We start from the raw sequence: 22,276 nt of genomic DNA on the forward strand, positions 1-22,276 counted from the left end.
TGTCAAGTAACAAGAATATAGTAAAGAGTGAGCTCTGTAGGCAGACCTAGATTCAGTTTCTGTGTCTGCCACTTAGTATCTGTCTCTTTGACCAAGTTGCTTAATCTCTCTGATCCTTGTTTCTTCATTCTATAAATGAGGCCTTCTGCCACCTCATAAGGTTGTTAGAAGCTTTAAAAAGAAATGTTTGCATTTTGCATAAAATTAAGTTCTTACTATTACATAATGATGTTATATGATAGAGACATTGTGCTAAGGCCAAACTTAGAGATTGGAAAGAGTACCTCTGGTTTGAGGTGGTTGAGGTGGTTGAAGCAGCAGAGCCTCATGGGAAAGATGGCATTTAAAATGGATCTTGAATAATTGTTAAAATTTATTACAATGGCAGGGCTGGGGATAATATTTCCTAGAGGGGGAAGGATGAACTATGAACAAAGTAAGAAGTTGGGAGAAGGCAGGATATGTCCTGAAAGCAGAAATGCCCCTCAGTAAACTCATTTCCTCCTTACCCCATACCTCCTACTCTGGGCAATTACCTTATTGGTGAAAGACGTTATCTGTTGTTATTCAACTATGTTCTGGTCCCCTCCTTCTCCTCTACCTAAGAAGACAGTTGTCTTTAAAATTAGACCTTCTGGGTAGAACACTTCATGACTATGCATTAATTACTCCGGCATTCTGAATATCCCTTTTCTCTCACCCCCCCCCCCCCCCCCCAACTACACTAGGATGCATACTTCTTGAGGGCAGGAGAAGTATATTTTAATCAGTTTGGCTTGTGCAACCTTTGAGTATTGTCCTTGACACCGAATAAATGCGCAACTTATTTCAAGGGATGGGGTGGTAAATAAATGACCTTATTAAAACCATTTCCAACTAAATTTTAAATTAAAAAAAATGAACTTTGAACTAGATATTCTCTGAGACCTTTGTGAATATCTGTAGCATGTAATTTTCTCATTTAGAAAGTTGGGGGTAATGAGGATTTAATGAAATTAAATGTTCATATTTAGTACCTTTTAAGATGTTCCATATTTTGCCATGTATAATGTGCACTTTTTTTGCCCAAGTTTGTGAGAGAAAAATACGGATGCGCATTATACATGGGTAGTACTAATTCCATATCTATATCAATATTTTTAATTCTTTTATTTATGCTTATTAGTTAAAAGTGTACTCTAGAAATCAATAACGATATCCGTATGCAAAATAATACCCTGGAATACTATAATTGGATTTGTTGAACTTACGATGAACTTGCAACGATGAAGAGAGTTCTTGGCCTTGTATGATATGTAAATATCGTCAATTTGTAAATTTGTTACTGGTACATAAAATTTCTTGTACCTTGTATCTGTTCTTGTATTTTGTAATTATTTGTTACATAAAACTTCTTGTATCATAATATGTTAAAAAATAAATGCTAAATTCCTTTATAATACAAAAAACAAGTACCTAAATGGAAACAAAAATTTCAATTAAAACGAAAGACTTTTTTCCCTGAAAGTTTGGGCCAAAAATGTGGGTGTGCATTATACACGGGAGAGCATTATACACAGCAAAGTATGGTACTTAAAAAACATTTTTCATTGTTTCCTGAAAGGTACTCAGAATTCAAAGGAAATGCACAATATAGCCCCAGAACAAATTTTAATATTAAAAGAAATTATTTCATGCCACAAATGAATCCATCTGTTTATACTTTGGGCTTTAGACATCACTGATTCTTTTTTTCCAAGTAGTGACTGACAGCAGTTGTGGAATAAGTACTCTGGATCCCTCACATCTAGGACAAGATGACTGAGGAATGTTCTACTCTTGTCTACTAGAGGTCCCCAGCAGGATTGAATCCCAGTTGCTCACAGCTCCCCACCTCAGTTCTCCACTCCCTTGCTGGTGCTTACGAGAGTAGCTTCCCAAATAAACTACTTGTACTAAACCACCCTCCCCCCCACCTTTTATTTTTTTTAATTTTATTGGGGAATATTGGGGAACAGTGTGTTTCTCCAGGGCCCATCAGTTCCAAGTCATTGTCCTTCAACCTAGTTGTGGAGGGCGCAGCTCAGCTCCAAGTCCATTTGCTGTTTTTCAATCTTTAGTTGCAGGGGCCGCAGCCCACCATCCCATGCGGGAGTTGAACCTGGCAACCTTGTTGAGAGCTCGCACTCTAACCATCTGAGCCATTCAGCCGCCCCATCCGAAAGCTCAGCGGCACCTCGTTGTTTTCAGTCTAGTTGTGGAGGGCACAGCTCACCGGCCCATGTGGGCAATTGAACCTGCAACCCTGTTTTTCAGAGCTTGAGCTCTAGCCAACTGAGCCATCCAGCTGCCCCTGTACTAAAAACCTTTTGTCTCAGGGTGTGCTTCTGGAGAAATGCAACCCAGGACAGTATGGGAAGAAACATTTCAGTAAGAGTTTAAAATGTTCAAGTTTTATAGTACAGGTTTGGAGAAGTTTGTTCACAAAGATCAGTGTGAAAGCTTTACTTTTTTTAATAGGGAAGATTTACTAAAACAGATAATGCTTTTTTATCAATAAAACACATAGTAGGTACTCAAACGTTTGACCTTTTTGACAAAAGGGTATAGTATAGGTAGTTTGTATTTGGAGGCCAGAGGTCATAATGAATCTGGCTAAGTATCTCTCTGTTTTGTACTGAAAACGGAATCATTGATGTTTAAAGCCCAAAATGTAAATGACTAAGTGTCATTTTAACATTTGATTTTTTTTTTAATACTAAAATTTGTTCTAGGTTCATATAGTACATTTACTTTGAATTATAACTACCTTCCTGGCAACACTGAACATAAAATTAAATCCAGTTCAAGAAACAGAACCAGAGAAAGAAAACAGAGATGCCAGCAAGAGAGAATAAGATAGCACAGACCAAGCATTGTATTATTCCTGAATAATAGGTTTTTATTATAGATTTGCCCATAGAATTCTGCGGTCAAATTTTTTATTTCAGGAGTAAGTTTGATTAAAAAGAAACTGAGAATCTCTCCAAGTTGATTGGATTGTGCCTTGTCCTGCCTCACTACTGTCATTTTGGTGTTTTAAAAATATATCGTGAGCATTTGAGATCTTGCTCCCCAACATATGTTATCAGTTTAGCTCAAGTAAACTCATAAAAATTCAGAAAAAAACCCACATGTATATTGCAAATATATTGTAATGCAGGATAGAGTTTTAATAAGTTAAAACATCTTGGATACCATATTTTATATCAGGGGTGTTCAAACTTTTTTCAACATTGTTCACCAAGGGCCATATGCGGTAAAATACACAAACAGCCGTGCTACTCACTCGAGGTGAAGTACGTATTGCGTCACCTGGTTTATTTAAGTAAACTAAATATATTTTTGGAATTTGCTGCGGGCCAATAAAAATGGATTGCCGGCTGCAGTTGGCCTGCGGGCCACAGTTTGGACACCCCTGTTTTATATTAATAATGTCATATGCATTAAACATAAATGCTTTTCCTAAAAATCGTCTTTTTCCCTTTCTTTACAGAATGCTGCCTTTTTATATGGTCTTGGTTTGGTCTACTTCCATTACAATGCATTTCAGTGGTAAGTTCACATAAAACTAGTAACTCCAGTTGTTTCCAGTGAATGACTTGTTTTGTTTCTCTGTGTTTTTTGTTTCATTTTGTGTGTGTTGTGTGTAATAAATACAAAATATTTTCATGTCCCTGTGCTACATTTCTTTTTCAGTAATCTCTTGAAATGATTAGATTGTTACTTCAGAGATATTGACCCACTTTATGTCATTAGAGTTGCATGTATTCTAAAAGAATCTGGTATAAGATTCTGATTAAAGAAGACTTAGATTAAAAAGCTTTTGGGATTTCTTAGTCACTCATTATGGACTAGTGGTCCCCAGCTTATTTGAACTGGTGAATGACTATGCTGTCAGATCTCAAGGTCTGTGGATAAATGATCTAGGATGACCAGTAGTGTTTACCTTTTCAGACTTCTAGACAAGATTGACTGCTCCCTCCCCTCTCCTGTCCCCAACATACAAACCAATACACATGCATGCGCGCACACAGGTGCTTGTTCTTACCAATTTCCGGTAACTAGGCACTCAGTTCTCTCTTTTATAAAATACCACCTTCAGAGTCAGAGATTAAATACCCTGTTTCCCCGAAAATAAGAACTAGCCGGACAGTGAGCTCTAATGTGTCTTTTGGAGCAAAAATTAATATAAGACCTGGTGTTATGTTACGTTACGTTACGTAAGACCCAGTTTTACAGTAAAATATGACTGAGTCATATTAATTTTTACTCCAAAAGATGCATTAGAGCTGATTGTCCAGCTAGGTCTTATTTTTGGGGGAACACGGTATGATAGGAATATATAAGATTTTATAAACTGTGTAGGGCCCTTTTATTATGGCCTTTGTCCCACTGTTGTTTTCCTGTTTGCCAGCCCACAATAGCATTCTCCAATGGAAAGAATATATAATAGAATTTGAAGTGGAAGATTGGTATTCTGGCCTCAGTACTGCCAGTTAGTTTGATCTTGGGTTAAATAAGCTCCCTAGGTCTGTTTCCTCATTTGTGTGTGTGTGATCTTTTAAAAGTACATTGTAATCACTTGCCTTTTCTACTTTATAGAGTTTTGATGATCAAATAAGATAATGTACATTTTGTAAACTGTAAAGCCCTATGTAGACATTTTTTTATTTGAAGCGTATCTGACTTTGTCAGTTATTCTCCATAATTTTAAGCGGAGTGAATGCTATGAAAGTCCACAGGAAGGTTTTAGCCAAAGATTATAACCCTGCAATATACCTTTTGGGCACCCTAAATATTGCAAAATTTTTAAATATGCATTGGCAGTGATTTGTTATGGTTTCCCTGAGATTGAAACTTTAGACATGGTTGACTTCTCCTATAAACTTTTTCTTTCCTCTTTGCTCTTGGTCTTAGAGATAACTTAGTCTTTCCTCTTAATTTTGTAGATAAAGAAAGCAAGGGGTATGTGTGTAACTCAGTATCATGTAACTTTAATTAGTAGCAGAAGCAAGCTTATGCTCAGATTCCCCAATCTAATATTTTTTCTATTATGCTGTATCCCCAAGTTTGAAGATTGACAGGTAGTTATTTTTAAATCAGTATTTATAGTTCTTCTCCTGAGCACATTGGTGCATTCTTTATGGAGAGCCAGAAGTAATTTAGGCGACATCCAAGACAAGAACCTCTACAGTTTAAGAATGGACATGTATACCTCACACCAGCCAGTTTTCACCTACCTGTGTGATAACTTGTGAGTTCCCTGTAGATTGAAGATAGGAGCATAAAATCAGTACGTAAGGTAAAGCCATCAGTTCAAAATTGAATTGCTTTAATAAGTTGACCATGTCAACTTTTAGGAGACTTGTACCGTTTCCCTGAAAATAAGACCTAGCCTGACAATCAACTTTAATGAGTCTTTTGGAGCAAAAATTAATATAAGACCCGGTCTTATTTTACTATAATATATGACCAAGTCTTATATAATGTAATGTAATATAATTAATATGATATGATATAATACTGTGTCTTACATTAATTTTTGCTCCAAAAGACTCATTAGAGCTGATTGTTGGCTAGGTCTTACTTTCAGGGAAACACGGTAGTTGTGGAGAACTATATGATTTGATTCTTTCTTTTTTTAAAAAGAAAACTTAACCATTTTAGCCTTTTTTTTTCTTTCTAATTTTTTACATTTTTTATTGGGGAATATTGGAGAACAGTGTGTTTCTCCAGGGCCCATCAGCTCCCAAGTTGTTTTCTTCAATCTAGTTGTGAAGGGTGCAGCTCAGCTCCAAGTCCAGTCGCCATTTTCAATCTTTAGTTGCAGGGGGCGCAGCCCACTATCCCATGCAGGAATTGAACCGGCGACCTTGTTGTTGAGAGCTCGAGGTCTAACCAACTGAGCCATATGGCTGCCCCTCTGGCAGCTCATGAGCAGCTTGTTTCCAATGTAGTTGTGGAGGACGCAGCTCACTGGTCCATGTGGGAATCGAACCAGTAACCCTGTTGTTCAGAGCTCGTGCTCTAACTAACTGAGCCATCCGGCCGCCCCAATGACTTGATTCTTTATCTGCATATAATTGTTATATCCTTCAGTTGACCTAAGAAATGAAACTGAATGATGTAAAGACAGTACAATGTCAGAATTAATAAGTGCCCTCTGGTCTGTCGATCCTATCCAGGTCACCACCATTTTCTCATGTCTTGAGTTTCAACTCTAGCTGCTTCCTAAAATGGTGTCTTTCACACCCTGTCTGAATCCATCATGACTGTGTATTTTCTCTCTTGCTGGTTAATGTTCTTTTACAAACTCGGTGCCCCAACTTTTGCCTTTACTTACCTTGCTATTTCTCAAACAGCCACAAAATTAAAAAGCATGGAGTAGGTACTTAGTGAGAGTTTTAGACAGCCTTAATTGATAGAAACTTCCTTAGGTTAAAACTGTATTTGTGTTTTATCTGGTTTCATTTATAGGTAGCTATTAATTGCTGGGGTCAGCCATTTTTCTTTTTGTTAAATTTCACACCAAACTGTTTGGTATTGTCAGCTCTAAGGATTTGCCTAGGATGTGTCAGAATGTTATATCTGGTACATTTATAAGTTAAGTAAAATTTGATATTCAGTAATGGTGTCTGTTGGTATTTGATTAGATTAAGTATTTGATAGTATGCACAACCAACGTGTGTTGGGGTTGGTAATAGTGACATAATACATTATTAAGGACAATTTCATTACATACAGTTTTATCTGTTAATCTCTTTGTCTTGTTTCTTGCCATGTTATGTGGCCCATTTTTTCTTTTGAAGTTGACTTTATTGGTTAGCTTCTACCGTGTTTCCCCGAAAATAAGACCTAGCCAGACAGCTCTAATGTGTCTTTTGTAGCAAAAATTAATATAAGACCCAGTCTTATTTTACTATAGTATAAGACCAGGTATAATAGAATATAAAATAATATAATGTAGTATAATGTGATATAATAATATAAGGCCAGGTCTTATATTAATTTTTGCTCCAAAAGACGCATTAGAGCTGATTGTTTGTCTAGGTCTTATTTTCAGAGAAACAGGGTAGATCAGTTCAGTTGTTTGGTCAGTTTTTCTAGTTTCAGTTGAGCCTCTTAGAAAAGCCAGTGTAAGAAAGTAGTAGAGCAACTGCTATATCCTCATTGGACTTAGCATGAGCATGATTATTCAGTTTTACTGTTATCCTAGTCAATCTGGAACAAAACTTTTTAAAAGGTGTCCAGAAGAAGGGAAGGCATAGAAGCACAAAGTAAAATAGAGGTATCAGAGAACTAGAATCAGTCTCTAGAAAGGTGTTCCTTTACACATGCATGAATGCATATCCATGCCTTCACTTGTTCTTGTTTATGAAAGTAGTGAATTGCTAGGTGTACTTCGAACTGAGCTTCCCTTGCCTTTTTAGTAAGAAACCTATTTCCTTCGGTGAGAGGAATTGAAATGCAACATCAAATTACTCCAACTCATAGCTAAATTTCCTAAATATGTCATCTTCCTGTTCCGCCCCTCCACCCCCAAGAAATCCTTATCAGTCCTACCTCTAGCCTGTAATCTTTTGTATTCCTGTTGATCAATATCAGAATGACTTTGTGGTGGCAAATCTAAGAGAGAAATAATTCTGTGTTAGAGGCGTAGGATTTTGGAAATTAAGCTTCCCAATATAATTGATAGGCCTGGTAAGGAAAGGTTGTGATTATTGTTATGTTGACATGGAAAAGGGAATGAGGTAGAAGTGGATTAAAAAAGACAGAAATGTTAACATGTTACAAGTGAAGTTTCTTTAGGATTCATTTCTCTGGCATTGTACCAATCACAAGTGTTCTTAGGCGTGTAGGAATCTCTGCTCTTCTGTGTAGTCACTGTTTTGGGCGCAACTGTAAACCTAATGTAGTGAGTGGTACCATTGGTCCTGAGGCTTGTGTAGCATGGAATCTGGGAAAAACTTAATATTTAATATATGTTTTTCAGCTATCATAATGCAAACAAATGCTCTCAGATCAAAAGTTTAAGTATGGTTCTATTAAAATAAAACAGTTCATGTTAACATGTATTGACTTTTATGTACACTTCTCTTTTGAAAAAAGTAACAGATAAATAAAGCAGTTTTGGTAAAGTTATGCTTACCATTGACAAATACATTGGCAGAGAGAATTTGGAAGGGCTTAGACTAAGCTTCAGGGAAATTATGGATAAAACATAAGTCTTACAGTAGGGAAGGGAAAAAAGTATCCTGTCTAGAGTGATGAAATGAAGACTGGCTAGAGGAGGGCAAAAGAGCCAAGAGGTAATACATTAGCAAATGTCAGTGTGAATAACCCAGTGTATGATATTTCTAACTTAGCCTCACGTTTAAGATCCTCTCTGGTTCAACCTCAAATGATCCTTTTAGCCTTAACTGCTCCCCTAAATACATTCTTTGTGTCAGTCACACTGTATTAACATTTCCTTGAAAACATCTTGAACAGTTTTTACCTATATAACTTTGTTTGTACCATTTATTTGGCCTGCCTTTTGCTTCCCTCTCCACCTTTAAAAAAACTTACCTGTCTTTTTGATTACTTCATCAAATCTTTATATTTGTGTCACTTAAAAGTGAATCTCTAAATATCCATATATATAGCAGGGGTGCTAAAGAAATATATATACACATGACTTGTATTTATCTTTTGTTATCGGTATATATTATTACAATTTTAATACAGTTTTTTCCTCTCTTAAAATGTGTATACATTTTTTGGCACCCTCTGTATATACATTATATCTATATCTATGGAAGTATATCTGTTGTGTATGTATGTGTTATTACTGACTTAGAGCTGGGATATTCTCTCTTTTATTGGTATGAAATTTTGTGGAATTTAGTTCATTTATTCATTCGGATAGCCCTGAGGGAAATCTCTAGACTCAGCTTTTATTAGCCTAAGAGAACTTATTATGTCTCTTTCCAAATGTACTGTGCTAGGGACATTTAGCTAATATATTAATAATTATTTTTAGTATAGTTTAGTAGAGTTCTAAAGGAGGCTTTTTAAAATAACTTTTTTGAAATAGTATTAAAAATGACCATTGTTTTAAAATATAATTTAGCACATATGTGTTTTTCATAGGTAGTGCTATTGCGGTTTTAGCTTTCTATCATTTCTTTTTTAAATTGTTAAATCGTTAACAAAACATTAAGTGCAAAAAGTTGTAAGCTGAAAATCTGTAGAAATAATTTTGGTGTTAGGAAAAAACTACATTCTTTTAGATTTTAAGGAAAAATGCCTGTGATACTCACGTACAGCAATATGCACCTTTTCTGTTTCAGTAGAGAATATGCTTTAATAGTTGAAAACTATAAACCTTTCCAAGCATTGTATCGTAAAAGTATTTTATAGTTTTTGGTAGTCATTTCTGGTGTTCTAAAATTCTCTGTCAATCAGGATACTGAGGTCAGCAGAATTTGCATGTGTTGGTGTTTGTGTTTAGCATGTGCTGCGGAGATCATATTCTGGCTACATGTACTTTGGTGAGATATGAATGTGGTAAAATGTTGACTAAAATTAGAATGTAGTCTGAGTGTTACCTATTTTCTCCACACACACTTTCCCTCCGAAATGCGCATGCCCATGCACACACAGACGCACACTCATGCACTTTTTTCCTTCTCTTTTCTTTTTTTTCCCTCGGGGTGGGAAAAACTTAAGAAACTCACAGGAGAGAAAGATGGGTAAAAGTTTAGAAAATAAAATAACAATGAACTTAGATATATTTTGTTAAGATGAGGGGAACTGTTTAGTAAAGAGACTGTGAAGTGGTTCCCCCCCCCCCCAACACACACTCCAACTATAAAATTGATGGCATCCACAAACATTTAACTTAAATATTTTACTGTGTTATTTAGAAAATTAAAAATAAAAGAGGAACAGTCTGCTTGGAAAAAGTGGAGACAGCATACCAATAGGTAGAGAATAAAATGATTTGATTATAGAATGGACTTAAGAGCTAGTTAACGCTAAGCAAAAGATGGTGTTGAGTTTGGGTGGTGAGTCTTGAAGGTGGAATAGTGGATTTTGGGTGAAGCAGAGGAATGAAAATATTCCAGGTGAAGAGACCATCCTGAGGAGAAACTAGCCACGAGGGCCATAATAACTTAAGGAAATTCCTGAGATAAGCCAGTTCACAGCTGAGGAGGAGCAATATTAGGGCATAACTGGGAATGGATATTTGGCTTAAAGTATCATAGTTAGTAGGCAGAGGAGCTACATGTTTGAGGAAGCAGGCGAACCAGAGCAAAGCAGTCCTTAGGGAGCCTGTTTCAGTAATCTAGCAATGAGATACTGAAGACTGAATCTGCAAGGTAGTGAATTGGAGGGAAACTTTGGCCACACCTGTCATGGGCACTTTTGATAGTCCTTAAAGAGTAAACATAATGTGGCCCAGACTAGTGTGTTGTAGCATGTGTTTTTTGCTTATAGGTTAATTTTTTTTAATTTTCAGTGTGTTAACATACATAGAAGAACTAGTTAAACCCGTATTTCTTTGCACTTGTATGACATTGTGCACTAAGTGGATAAGGTTGCTATACTAAAGGCACCTATGCAGTAAAACACATCTACAAAGAGTAGGTTTAGGGAAAGAGCTGGAAATAGAAACTGAGACCCAGAGTAAGAAATATTTTTCCCGAGGTGTTGTTATTGCTGCTCTGTGTTCTTCTGCTCTTCCTCACACCCGTCCTTAAACTGTTTTTCTTTTATCTTTTATTCCTTTCTTTCTTTGCTGCCTTCTATTTCCATTTTGTTTTTTTCCATTGATGTCTTTGACTCAGGCCTGCCTGAATTTTTTATTGGCACATGTGGGCATTACTTTAGTCTGACCCTAGTTTTCTGACCCATACCATACGCTAAGGTTAATTAGGACTTTGTGAAGCATTAACCTTAATTTTTATTACAAAATAAAACATATTTAGTAGAAAATACATAAACATAAGTATACATCTTAACATGTTATTTATAAAATAAGCATTAATAACCATCACTTGGGTCAAGAAATAAAAAAAATTGCTATCACCCAGAAGCTTCCAAAAGCCTCTGCATGCTTTTCTCCAGTTGCATGATGCTTTAATTGGCATCATTTATTGCTGCCATTGTTCCCTTCCTAACCTTTCTTATGCTTATCCCCAAACGAGTGTGTTGTATCTTCCTCTACCTCTGCCCCTACTCCCTCACCCTGCTCCCCACACAATTGCCTCTTGTATTAGAAAGTGGTAACACTAGACATGACCAAGAGTACATAGAGGCTGAAGCTGCGCCTCCTCCTATTTAGAAAAGTTTGAGAAAAGTACAAAGAGAACCTCTTAGCAGTTTGTAGATGAGTATCTTGAAGTCGCGTTTAGAGAAATCGGAAGCTGCCATTGAATGACAAGGGTAGTTTACACCAATTCTTTCCTGTCAGGCCTTTGACTCCCCTTTCCTGCCTATACAAATCAGATAATAAAATAGATACAAACTGTAGCGCGCGCGCGCACACACACACACACACACAATATGTATATAGTCATAGAATATAAAATACAGCATAGGGAGTATGGTCAATGGTATTGTAACATCTATGTAAAATATCAGATGGGTAGTGGACTTGTTGGGGTTATCACTTTGTGAGAGGTGTAAATGTCTAATCAGTATGTTGTTTTGTACACCTGAAACTAATAAAGAAAATTAAAAAATAAATATGTAAAATACATAACCCCATTTAAGAAGCCATCTACTGACTCTGGGTGGTGAACACATGATGTAAGATACAGATGATGTATTACAGAATTGTACACCTGAAATCTATGTAACTTTACTAACAGTCGTCACCCCAATAAACTAATTTAAAATAAAAGAAGAAGAAACTATCTAACACATAGATGCCAAGTTCTGCTTCAGAAAGAAAGTATTTAACCAGGTGTAAAGGTATTGATGCCAGACCTATAGCCCTCTATCCCTCACAATATACATTACCTTTTAGAACTCTTAATTTTATAATAAACATGTATATAACCACAGTTTTTTTTTGGAAATCGATAATGCATGAATCAAAATGAAGTTACTTAATGACATAGGGTATATTGTTTTGCTCTACTTTGTGGTATGATATTTTGAAATTTTTGTATAAAAGACTGCCGTTTGTTTTGGAATCGTCTGAAATTCTAAATAGTCACCTTTGAGATAAGTAGAGGCAGAGAATAGTTGATAAAAAGCTTTGCAAATAATATATTAGCTTGTACTTAGGATAAGCCTTAAATCATGTAGAGAGATTTAAAATGATGTCTAACATACTATTATATCTGGTATTATAATTTTCCAAATTCACAGTTGACATTTTTTCTTTCCATAACTTTAGCAATTTGGTTTTGAGTAATACACTCAGATGTTAAGTGATATAAAAATATAGTCAGTGACAAGTGTCCCTTCCTCACCCTCTTAGTTGTTATACAGGTAATCGAGACCTTTTGCAAAAGATAAAATGTGAATTTGGGGCAAAGATAGACTGATCGACCAATGGAAAATGACGAATAATAGCGAACCCAGAAACAGACTCAAAAAAAATGTGGACATTTGATTTAGGACAAAGTGGCACTGCAGAGCTATGATGAAGGTGGTTTTTTCTGCAAATGATGCAAGGGACTATTGGATAGCTGTATGGAAAAAAAAAAAAAAGAAAACTGACCTCTACCTCATACCATATAAAAAATAAAGTGCAAATGGGTTGTAAACCTACATATGAAAGATAAAAATATAAATTTTTAAAAACACATTTTTATGGAATAGACTAGAAACAGGATTAATCTCTCCTCTCTTAAAAACAAAACTGTCCAATATGCCTCACCCCTTTATCCCCTAGGAAATTCCAGAAACAATGAAATCAGTTATTTGTACTGAGAATTTAAGCTATAAATATTATTTTAATAACTGAGAATAAACCCAACTGACCTTCCCTTTCCCCTTTTATGTTAGATTATATACATTGAATATGTAAAGACACAGGTGCCCCATCCCAGTCTTTTTAAAAGAAAACCATTCAAATCGTTTTTTATAAAACTGTCATTTCCTTTAAAAAATACTGCATAAAGCAGAAGTTTGTGCTACCAAGCAAAAATTCATGCAAGTGTTAAAAAGTTAAGATATTTTATGTCTATATTCTTTCAGGGCAATTAAAGCATTTCAGGAGGTGCTTTATGTTGATCCCAGCTTTTGTCGAGCCAAGGAAATTCATTTACGACTTGGGCTTATGTTCAAAGTGAACACAGACTATGAGTCTAGTTTAAAGGTAGGTTGTTTTTTTCCAAGATACAATGTTTTATTTTCGTGTGTGTGTGTGTGTGTGTGTTAAATATTAGAGCATTGAGAAATGTTGGAATTTATATCGGCACGTCAAAAGGAAATTTGAAAATTTAAGTGTAAGAACTGTTTATCAGCTATGAACTGGAAAGAAACATAAGGTTGGGTTTCAGGATACAAAGTCGTCAATTATGCTAAGATATAGGCAACTGATTACGCCATTAAACTTTTTTTTTTTTAAAGTTTTGATTGAGGTCTGTCATCCAGGAAAGGGTGAAGGTTTCAGTCTCATTTTGGACATCTGAATCGACCCCACTATAAATGATTGGCCATCATAGAAGTCAGAAGCAGCTACTTAAGGACACTATCTGTGACTGAATTAGTGACCATTTATTTCTATTAGTCTCACTAGAAATCTTTCTACCTCTACCAGCAGGGCATATGTCATAGCTAAATTGTTTTAAAAAGTGTTCTCTGAAAGTCATTTATACTGCTGATTTGTGAGTGTAAACATGGTTGGTTAAATATTTAACTTTCTATGGAAATTTGATATTTTTCAAATTTTTCGTTGAGCTTGTGCTGTCTGCCATCATTTTCGGTCTCACTGGGCTTTTCATGAATATAGTGCTTCTCTGCATGACAAAAGCATTGCTTTTTGAAAGGATTACAAGTTCTAGGAAAAAAGTTTTAACTTTTTGTGAATTTATGGCTATTTATAATGGTTGCCATGTTCTAAATAGTTCCCATGCAGATTATCTTGATTTTGAAAGGCAGGAGATAAATAATGAATGATAAATAATGACTGTATCGTAGGTTATACTGTATTTTGCCATGTATAATGTGCTCCCGTGTATAAATGTGCACCCACATTTTTGGCCCAAACTTTCAGGGGAAAAAAATCTTTTGTTTTAATTTTTTAATTCAAGTTTTATTTGTTTACATTTAGGTACTTGTGTTTTGTATTACAAAGGAATTTTAGCATGTATTGTTAATATTATAGTACAAGAAATTTTATGTAACGAATAATTATAAAACATAAGAACAGATACAATGTATTAATACAAGAAATTTTTATGTACTGGTAACAAGTTTACAAGTTTATGATATTTATGCATCATAGAAGGCCAAGAACTTTTCGTCCTTGAAAATTCGTTGTAAATTCAACAAAACCGATTATGGATCTTTATTGATTTTTAGAGTTACGTTTTTAACTCATTGGCATAAATAAAAGAATTAAAAACGTTTATATATACGGAATTAGTACTACCCATGTATAATGCGTATTCTATTTTTCCCTCACAAATTTCAGCAAAAAGGTGCTCATTATACATGGCAAAATAAGGTAATTGCAATCCACTAATAAGGAACTACTGAAGGTTTTTTTAAAACTATATTTAAGAGTGGCAAATTGTTCTAGAATTTCAAAGTAGACAATTATGCAAAAACATTTCTGTCTTTCATGAGTTTATGAGAACAGTGCTGATGGTAAGAAAAAGAGAAATACAACCACAAACACTAAAACAAGTAGATTGTGAAGTACTTAGGTCACTCAGTTGTTAAAGGTAAGTGCTTGAGGAATAGGCCGTGAGGATAAATAAGGAATGCCTGGAAGTTATCAGTTTTCCTTAAGCTTAGAGCAGCATATATACTATGGAATGTGAGTTGATTAGAAATGGAAAATAAGTTCAACTATGTCCCCTTGCATATTTTAACTTCCTTGGACATTCGCAGTGTATGTTAGCTAACAAAGACTCAAAAATGCCTTATAATACAAAATAAACTTACTTGAGTATTTTACAATATTGTTACAACATACCTATTATGTGTTGAAGAAGTGTTTTGGGCAGTAGTTTGGCAAATGTTGCTCACGAAATATACGAGGTATGACAATTAAGTTCGGAAACTTGTAAAGTGTTGCTAACCTTTTTTGATATCAGAGGGATTATTCATTTTGAGTTTGTACCAACTGGACAGTTAACCAAGTTTACTATTTGGAAGTGTTGAAAAGGCTGCGTGAGAAAGTTAAATGACCTGAACTTTTCGCCAACAATTCATGGCTCTTGGCATCACACCAATGTACCAGGTCACACGGCACTGTCGGTGAGGGAGTTTTTAGCCAGTAAACAAATAACTGGATTGGAACACCCTCCCTAGTCAGCTGATCTGGCCCCCAATGACTTCTTTCTTTATCCGAAGATAAAGGAAATATTGAAAGGAAGACATTTTGATGACCTTCAGGACATCAGGGGTAATACGATGGCAGCTCTGATGGCCATTCCAGGAAAAGATTTCCAAAATTGCTTTGAAGGGTAGACTAGGTGCTGACATCGTTGCATAGCTGCCCAAGGGGAGTACTTCGAAAGTGACCATAGTGATATTCAGCAATGAGGTATGTACTGTGTTTCCCCGAAAATAAGACTTAGCCGGACCATCAGCTCTAGTGCATCTTTTGGAGCAAAAATTATACTATATTATATATTATATTATATTATATTACATTACATTACATTATATTATATTATATTATATTATATTATATTATATTATATTATATTATATTATAGTATTATATTTATGATGTTATATTATACCTGGTCTTATATCAGACTTGGTCTTATATTAAAATAAGACTGGGTCTTATATTAATTTTTGCTCCAAAAGACGCATTAGAGCTGATGGTCTAGCTAGGTCTTATTTTTGGGGAAACACGGTAGCACTTTTTTTTTAGGATGAGTTCGCAAACTGAATTGTCTGACCTTGTATTTGAGTGGAAAAAAGTAATCAGGTATGTCCTTAATTATGGAATGTTGATATCTCTGAATATTGGTACAGTGGTATCTTAATTCTATGCATGCAAAGCTGTTTCCATGAAGGTGTCATTATTTAAAATCCCCTTTAATCAGGAGGAAGTGTTGGACAGTGTTCCACGGCTAACTGAAAGTATTCCTGCTTATTCATGTTGAACAGAAACCTTCCTGTATATAACTGATTTGTTCAGGCATAGTTGAAGACTAACCAAACCTTCAAGTCATAGTGATTTTAGCAAAAATACCTCAAGTAAGTGCAGTCTTCTTGTTTTGGTCCTTTTTTCCATCTATGTAAAACATTTTATATCATTCTGATGTTTATTCCATTTGTATGAACATAGAAAATAATTTTAGGAGTCCTTGATACTTGTCTTCCCGGTAATGAAAAGGTTTCATTTGTTTTTTTTTTTGTTTTTTTTTTTTTAAGATTTTATTGGGGAAGGGGAACAGGACTTTATTGGGGAACAGTGTGTACTTCCAGGCCTTTTTTCCAAGTCAAGTTGTTGTCCTTTCAATCTCAGTTGTGGAGGGTGCTGTTCAGCTTCAAGTTGTTGTTCTTTCAGTCTTAGTTGTGGAGGGCACAGTTCAGCTCCAGGTCCAGTTGACGTTGCTAGTTGCAGGGGGCACAGCCCACCATCCCTTGCGGGAGTCGAACCGGCAACCTTGTGGTTGAGGTTCCATCTGAGCCATCTGGGAGCTCAGCGGCAGCTCAGCTCAAGTTGCCATGTTCAATTTTAGTTGCAGGGGGCGCTGTCCACCATCCCTTGTGGGAGTCGAGGAATTGAATTGGCAACCTTGTGGTTGAGAGCCCGTGCTCCAACCAACTGAGCCATCCGGGAGGCAGCTCAGCTCAAGGTGCCATGTTCAATCTTAGTTGCAGGGGGCGGAGCCCACCATCCCTTGTGGGACTCCAGGAGTTGAACTGGCAACCTTGTGGTTGAGAGCCCACTGGCCCATGTGGGAATCAAACCGGTAGCCTTCGGAGTTAGGAGCATGGAGGTCTAACCGCCAGAGCCACTGGGCCGGCCCTCATTTGATTTTTATCTCATCTTTTTTAAAAAGTTTTTATTGGGGAGTATTGGGGAACAGTCTGTTTTTTCCAGGGCCCATTAGCTCCAAGTCATTGTCCTTCAATTTAGTTGTGGAGGGTGTAGCTCAGCTCCAAGTCCAGTCGCTGTTTTCAATCTCAGTTGCAGGGGTCGCAGCCCACCATCCCATGCGGGAATCGAACCGGCAACCCTGTTGTTCAGAGCTCGCACTCTAACCAACTGAGCCATCTGGCTGCCCATGATTTTTGTCTCATCTTGGTATTGGCTTTTTAAGGCTCCTTTCTCCAGTATTCCTTGTTTATATTTACAGGAGAATTTTAGGCATCAACATTTTTAGTTGAGGAGGAGATGGTATTTCCATATATTACTATAAGTGCTGAGCATTTAGTGTACGTGAAGTAGGAGGAATCAGAAGGAATGATATGCCCCTTTCCCTTTACCGGGCTTCTAATTTTCCTAAAGACTGACTATGGCTACTACTTTATCTTCATGTAGATATATATGGAACTTCTGATGACTTTTCCACTATATGAAACTCTTTTTCTAGCAGAAAATACTGGTATTCGATGCTTTGGCCTGCAAACTCAGAAACTTCAACTCTAGCTGGTTAAGGTAACAACAAAAAGAGTAGCTCCTGTAATGTAAAGTCCAGTCTTCAGGACTGGTTGATTGAACTGATCCAAGGTTTCATCAAGTATTCATTTTCTTCTCTGTTCTGTGTTGGCTTATTTTTAAGTCTGTTGCTTGGTACAATGAAAGTGAGGTTATTCCTTTTTCATGTCTCATATGGAAAGATATTGTAGAGTAGCGGCATAGATGCTTAGTATAGTACTGGCTTTTACTGTGTTTTCCTGAAAATAAGACCGGGTTTTATATTAAATTTTGCTCCAAAAGACGCATTAGGGCTTATGTTCAGGGGATGTCATCCTGAAAAATCATGCTAGGGCTTTTTTTCCGGTTAGGTGTTATTTTCAGGGAAACAGTAATAGGTGCTCAATAAATATCTGGTAATCATTTCGTAGAGAAAGATCCTGACTTCCTTTGATCTTTTCAGGAATACCTCACTTTGTATCTTATTGGCTAGAAATAGGCCACGTGGCCATTCTCAATTTCTTATCAAAGATGTGGTTACTCTTAGACCAGTTATGCCCAGTTTCTGAGCAGGGCTCAATTCCTTAAATACACTGCTCCTATCTAACGGAGGAGTAAAGGGTTGGTAAAGAGTATTTTGGTGTGGAGGTAGTATGAACAATCTGTACATTACAGATTAGGTTTTCTCTACCTCATTTCCTTTCCCTCTGCCCGAAGAGGGTGATATTGCCTATACATTATGTTTTAGATGGTAAAATATTTAAATAAAGTACAGTTTATTTTCAAATAGATTCCTTCTTTTCACCCACACATGAAATACATTCCAGGGCCTCCTGTTTTATTTCTATCTCTGGTAATAACATTTCTCCCAAAATGTCTCTCTGAAACAGATTCATTCTGTTTTGGTACTATGTAAACAGTTTTCAGAGCAAGCAAATTTAGTTTTAAAATTTGACCCTACCACGTAACTAATTGTGTGACCTTGGGCAACATGCCTAACTCTTCTGATCGTCTTTGTGTCTTTAGGACTGGAATAACTGTACCCACCCCACAAGACTGTTGTAATGATTAAACAAGATATATATGGAAGTATCTGACAAACAACAATTCTCAACCCTTCTTTTTTAGTTCTCAGTTTATAAACCATATCTACCATATCTACCATATTTAAAGTTCTTCTGATTTGGTGTCAGTGTAGATATTGTTTGTGAAAATAATGCTTGTATTTTGTTACTTTGCCCATCCTTAGAAATGTTTAGTTAATGCCCAGCTTACTTTTTAATCATATGGTCTTATTTTTCCATGAAATTGGCTAATGAGATTTCATGTGGTTAGTGAGTGGTGGAGGTACCAATTCTTTTTTTAAAAATAAATTTGTATTGGGGAACAGTGTGTTTCTCCAGGGCCCGTCAGCTTAAAGTCATTGTCCTTCAGTCTGGTTGTGGAGGGCGCAGCTCAGCTCCAAATCCAGTCACCATTTTCGATCTTTAGTTTCAGGGGGCGCGGCCCACCATCCCATGCGGGAATTGAACCAGCAGCCTTGTTGTTGAGAGCTCCCACTCTAACCAACAGCCATCTGGCCGCCCCACCAATTCCTAATTTATTAACTAGTTTAATATTATCTGAACCATAGTCCATTTCAGGGTGACATTTCTACATGATATTTGTTGTTTTCTTCCCTACTTCGGATATCCTCCCAGGTGGGTTTAGTCACTTAATTAACTCCATATAATTAATTCAGAATTTTTATTTCATTACTTTTTCTTTTAGGTTTATTTTTTTATTAGTTTCATGTGCACAAAACAAAGTAATACCTAGACATCATTTATATCCCTCACACTGTGTGAACCCCACTCCCCCCATCCACTATCCCTCTGACATCACACACAGCCGTTACATTTCCGCTGTCTCTATTCCTAATGCTGTAGTCCGCTTCTTGTAAGTATATACATATACATATACATATATAAACTGGTAGTTGATGTTCATTATTGTTCAGCTTCAGCTTCAGGTGTACACTGCAGTGATAAGGCATCTACATCATCCCTGAGGTGGTCTCCCTAACGAGACAAGTGTCCATCGGATACCCTACAAAATCTTTACAACATTATTTATTACATTCCCCAAATTAATTTTCAAAACCCCATGGCCATCTTGTGGTTACTGACTGTTTTCTAATCCCCTCACTTTCCCCCTTATCCCCACCCGCCCCATCTAGCAACCCTCAGTTTTTCCTCTGTGTCTCCAAAACTGTTTCTGATTAGTTCATTCACTTATTCTTTTCTTTAGATTCCACATATAAGTGAGATCATATGGTATTTGTCTTTCTCTGTCTGACTTATTTCACTTAACATAATGTTCTCTAGGTCCATCCATGTTGTTGCAAATGGTAAGATTTCTTTCTTCTTTATGGCTGCATAATACTCCATTGTATAAATGTACCACAGTTTCTTAATCCAGTCATCTTCTGATGAGCATTTCGGTTGTTTCCATGTCTTGGCTATTGTGTATAGTGCTGCAATAAACATAGAAGTGCATAAAGTTTTTTGAATTAGAGTTTTGGATTTCTCCGGATAGACACCTAGGAGTGGAATTGCTGGATCATAAGGTAGTTCCATTTTCAGATTTTGCGATACCTCCATACTGTTTTCCAGAGTGGCTGCACCAATCTGCAATCCCACCAACAGTGCACAAGCCTTCCCTTTTCTCCACATCCTCGCCAGCACTTGTTGTTTGTTGATTTATTGATGATAGCCATTTTGACTGGGGTGAGGTGGTATCTCATTGTGGTTTTTATTTGCATTTCTCTGATGGTTAGTGAGGTTGAGCATTTCTTCATATGTCTGTTTGCCATCTGTATGTCCTTTTTAGAAAAATGTCTCTTCATGTCCTCTGCCCATTTTTTAATTGGGTTGTTTGTGTTTTTGGAGTTGAGTTGAGTGAGTTTTTTATAAATTTGTGATATTAACCACTTATCAGATATATCATTGAAAATATCTTTTCCCATTCAGTAGGATCCCTTTTTGTTTTATTGATGGTTTCCTTTGCTGTGAAAAAACTTTTTAGTTTGATGTAATCCCACATGTTTATTTTTTCTCTTACTTCCTTTGCCCGAGGGGATATATCAGTAAAAATCTTACTCCGGTAATGTCTGTGAAGTTTCTTCCTATATTTTCTTCTAGGAATTTTATGGTTTCAGATCTTATATTTAAGTCTTTAAGCTATTTTGAATTTATTTTTGTATATGGTGTAAGGAGGTGGTCCAGCTTCATTTTTTTGCATGTGTCTGTCCAGGTTTCCCAGCACCATTTATTGAATAGACTGTCTTTACCCCACCGTACATTCTTGCTTCCATTGTCATAGATTAAATGGCCATATAGGCATGGATTTATTTCTGGGCTCTCTATTCTCTTCCATTGATCTATGTGTCTGTTTTTATGCCAGTACCATGCTGTTTTGATTACTGTAGCCTTGTAGTATAATTTGATGTCAGGTATTGTTATACCTCCCACTTTGTTCTTATTTCCCAAGATTGCTGCGGCTATCCGGGGTCTTTTATGGTCGCATATAAATTTTAGGATTATATGTTCTATTTCTGTGAAAAACGTCGTTGGTAGTTTGATAGGAATTGCGTTGAATATGTATATTGCCTTAGGCAGTATGGACACTTTAACTATATTAATTTTTCCTATCCATGAACATGGCATGTGTTTCCATCTATTTGTATCTTCTTTCATTTCTTTCTTCAGTGTCTTATAATTTTCTGAGTACAGATCTTTTACTTCTTTGGTTAAATTTATTCCCAGGTATTTTATAGTCTTTGGAGCAATTGTAAATGGGATTGTTTTTTAATTTCTCCTGATGTTTTATTATTGGTATATACAAATGCAACTGATTTCTGAATATTAATTTTGTATCCTGCTACTTTACTAAATTCATCTATCAGCTCTAATAGTTTCTTGGTGGAGTCTTTAGGGTCCTCTATATAGTATCATGTCATCTGCATATAATGACAATTTTACTTCCTCCTTACCAATTTGGATGCCTTTTATTTCTTTTTCTTGTCTGATTGCTGTGGCTAGAACTTCCAGCACTATGTTGAATAGAAGTGGAGAAAGTGGGCAACCTTGCCTTGTTCCTGATCTTAAGGGAATGGTTTTAGCTTTTCCCCATTGAGTATGATGTTAGCTGTGGGTTTATCATATATGGCCTTTATTATGTTGAGATATGATCCTCTATTCCCACTTTCTTAAGGGTTTTTATCATAAATGGCTGCTGGATTTTATCAAATGCTTTTTCTGCATCTATTGATATGATCATGTGATTTTTATTTTTCATTTTGTTAATGTGGTGTATCACATTAATTGATTTGCGGATGTTGAACCACCCTTGCATACCAGGGATGAATCCCACTTGATCATGGTGTATGATCTTTTTAATGTATTGCTGAATTCTGTTCGCTAATATTTTGTTGAGGAT

General features: G+C 36.2%; 1 protein-coding gene across 11 annotated transcripts in view; it reads left to right on the top strand.

Moving 5' to 3' along the window:
* Positions 1-22,276, top strand: part of KDM6A (lysine demethylase 6A) — a 197,577-nt gene that overhangs the window by 89,580 nt on the left and 85,721 nt on the right. For all 11 annotated transcript variants that reach the window (XR_012493466.1, XM_019717929.2, XM_019717926.2 and 8 more), the window contains 2 exons: positions 3,515-3,573; positions 13,219-13,339. Coding sequence is in view for 10 of the 11 variants with exons in the window: in XM_019717929.2 (XP_019573488.2) it covers positions 3,515-3,573; positions 13,219-13,339 (180 nt within the window). In the remaining variant the exon portion in view is untranslated. The remainder of the gene's footprint in view (positions 1-3,514; positions 3,574-13,218; positions 13,340-22,276) is intronic.

Source organism: Rhinolophus sinicus, chromosome X (genome assembly GCF_036562045.2).
Source record: "Rhinolophus sinicus isolate RSC01 chromosome X, ASM3656204v1, whole genome shotgun sequence".
NCBI classification, from domain to species: Eukaryota; Metazoa; Chordata; class Mammalia; order Chiroptera; family Rhinolophidae; genus Rhinolophus; species Rhinolophus sinicus.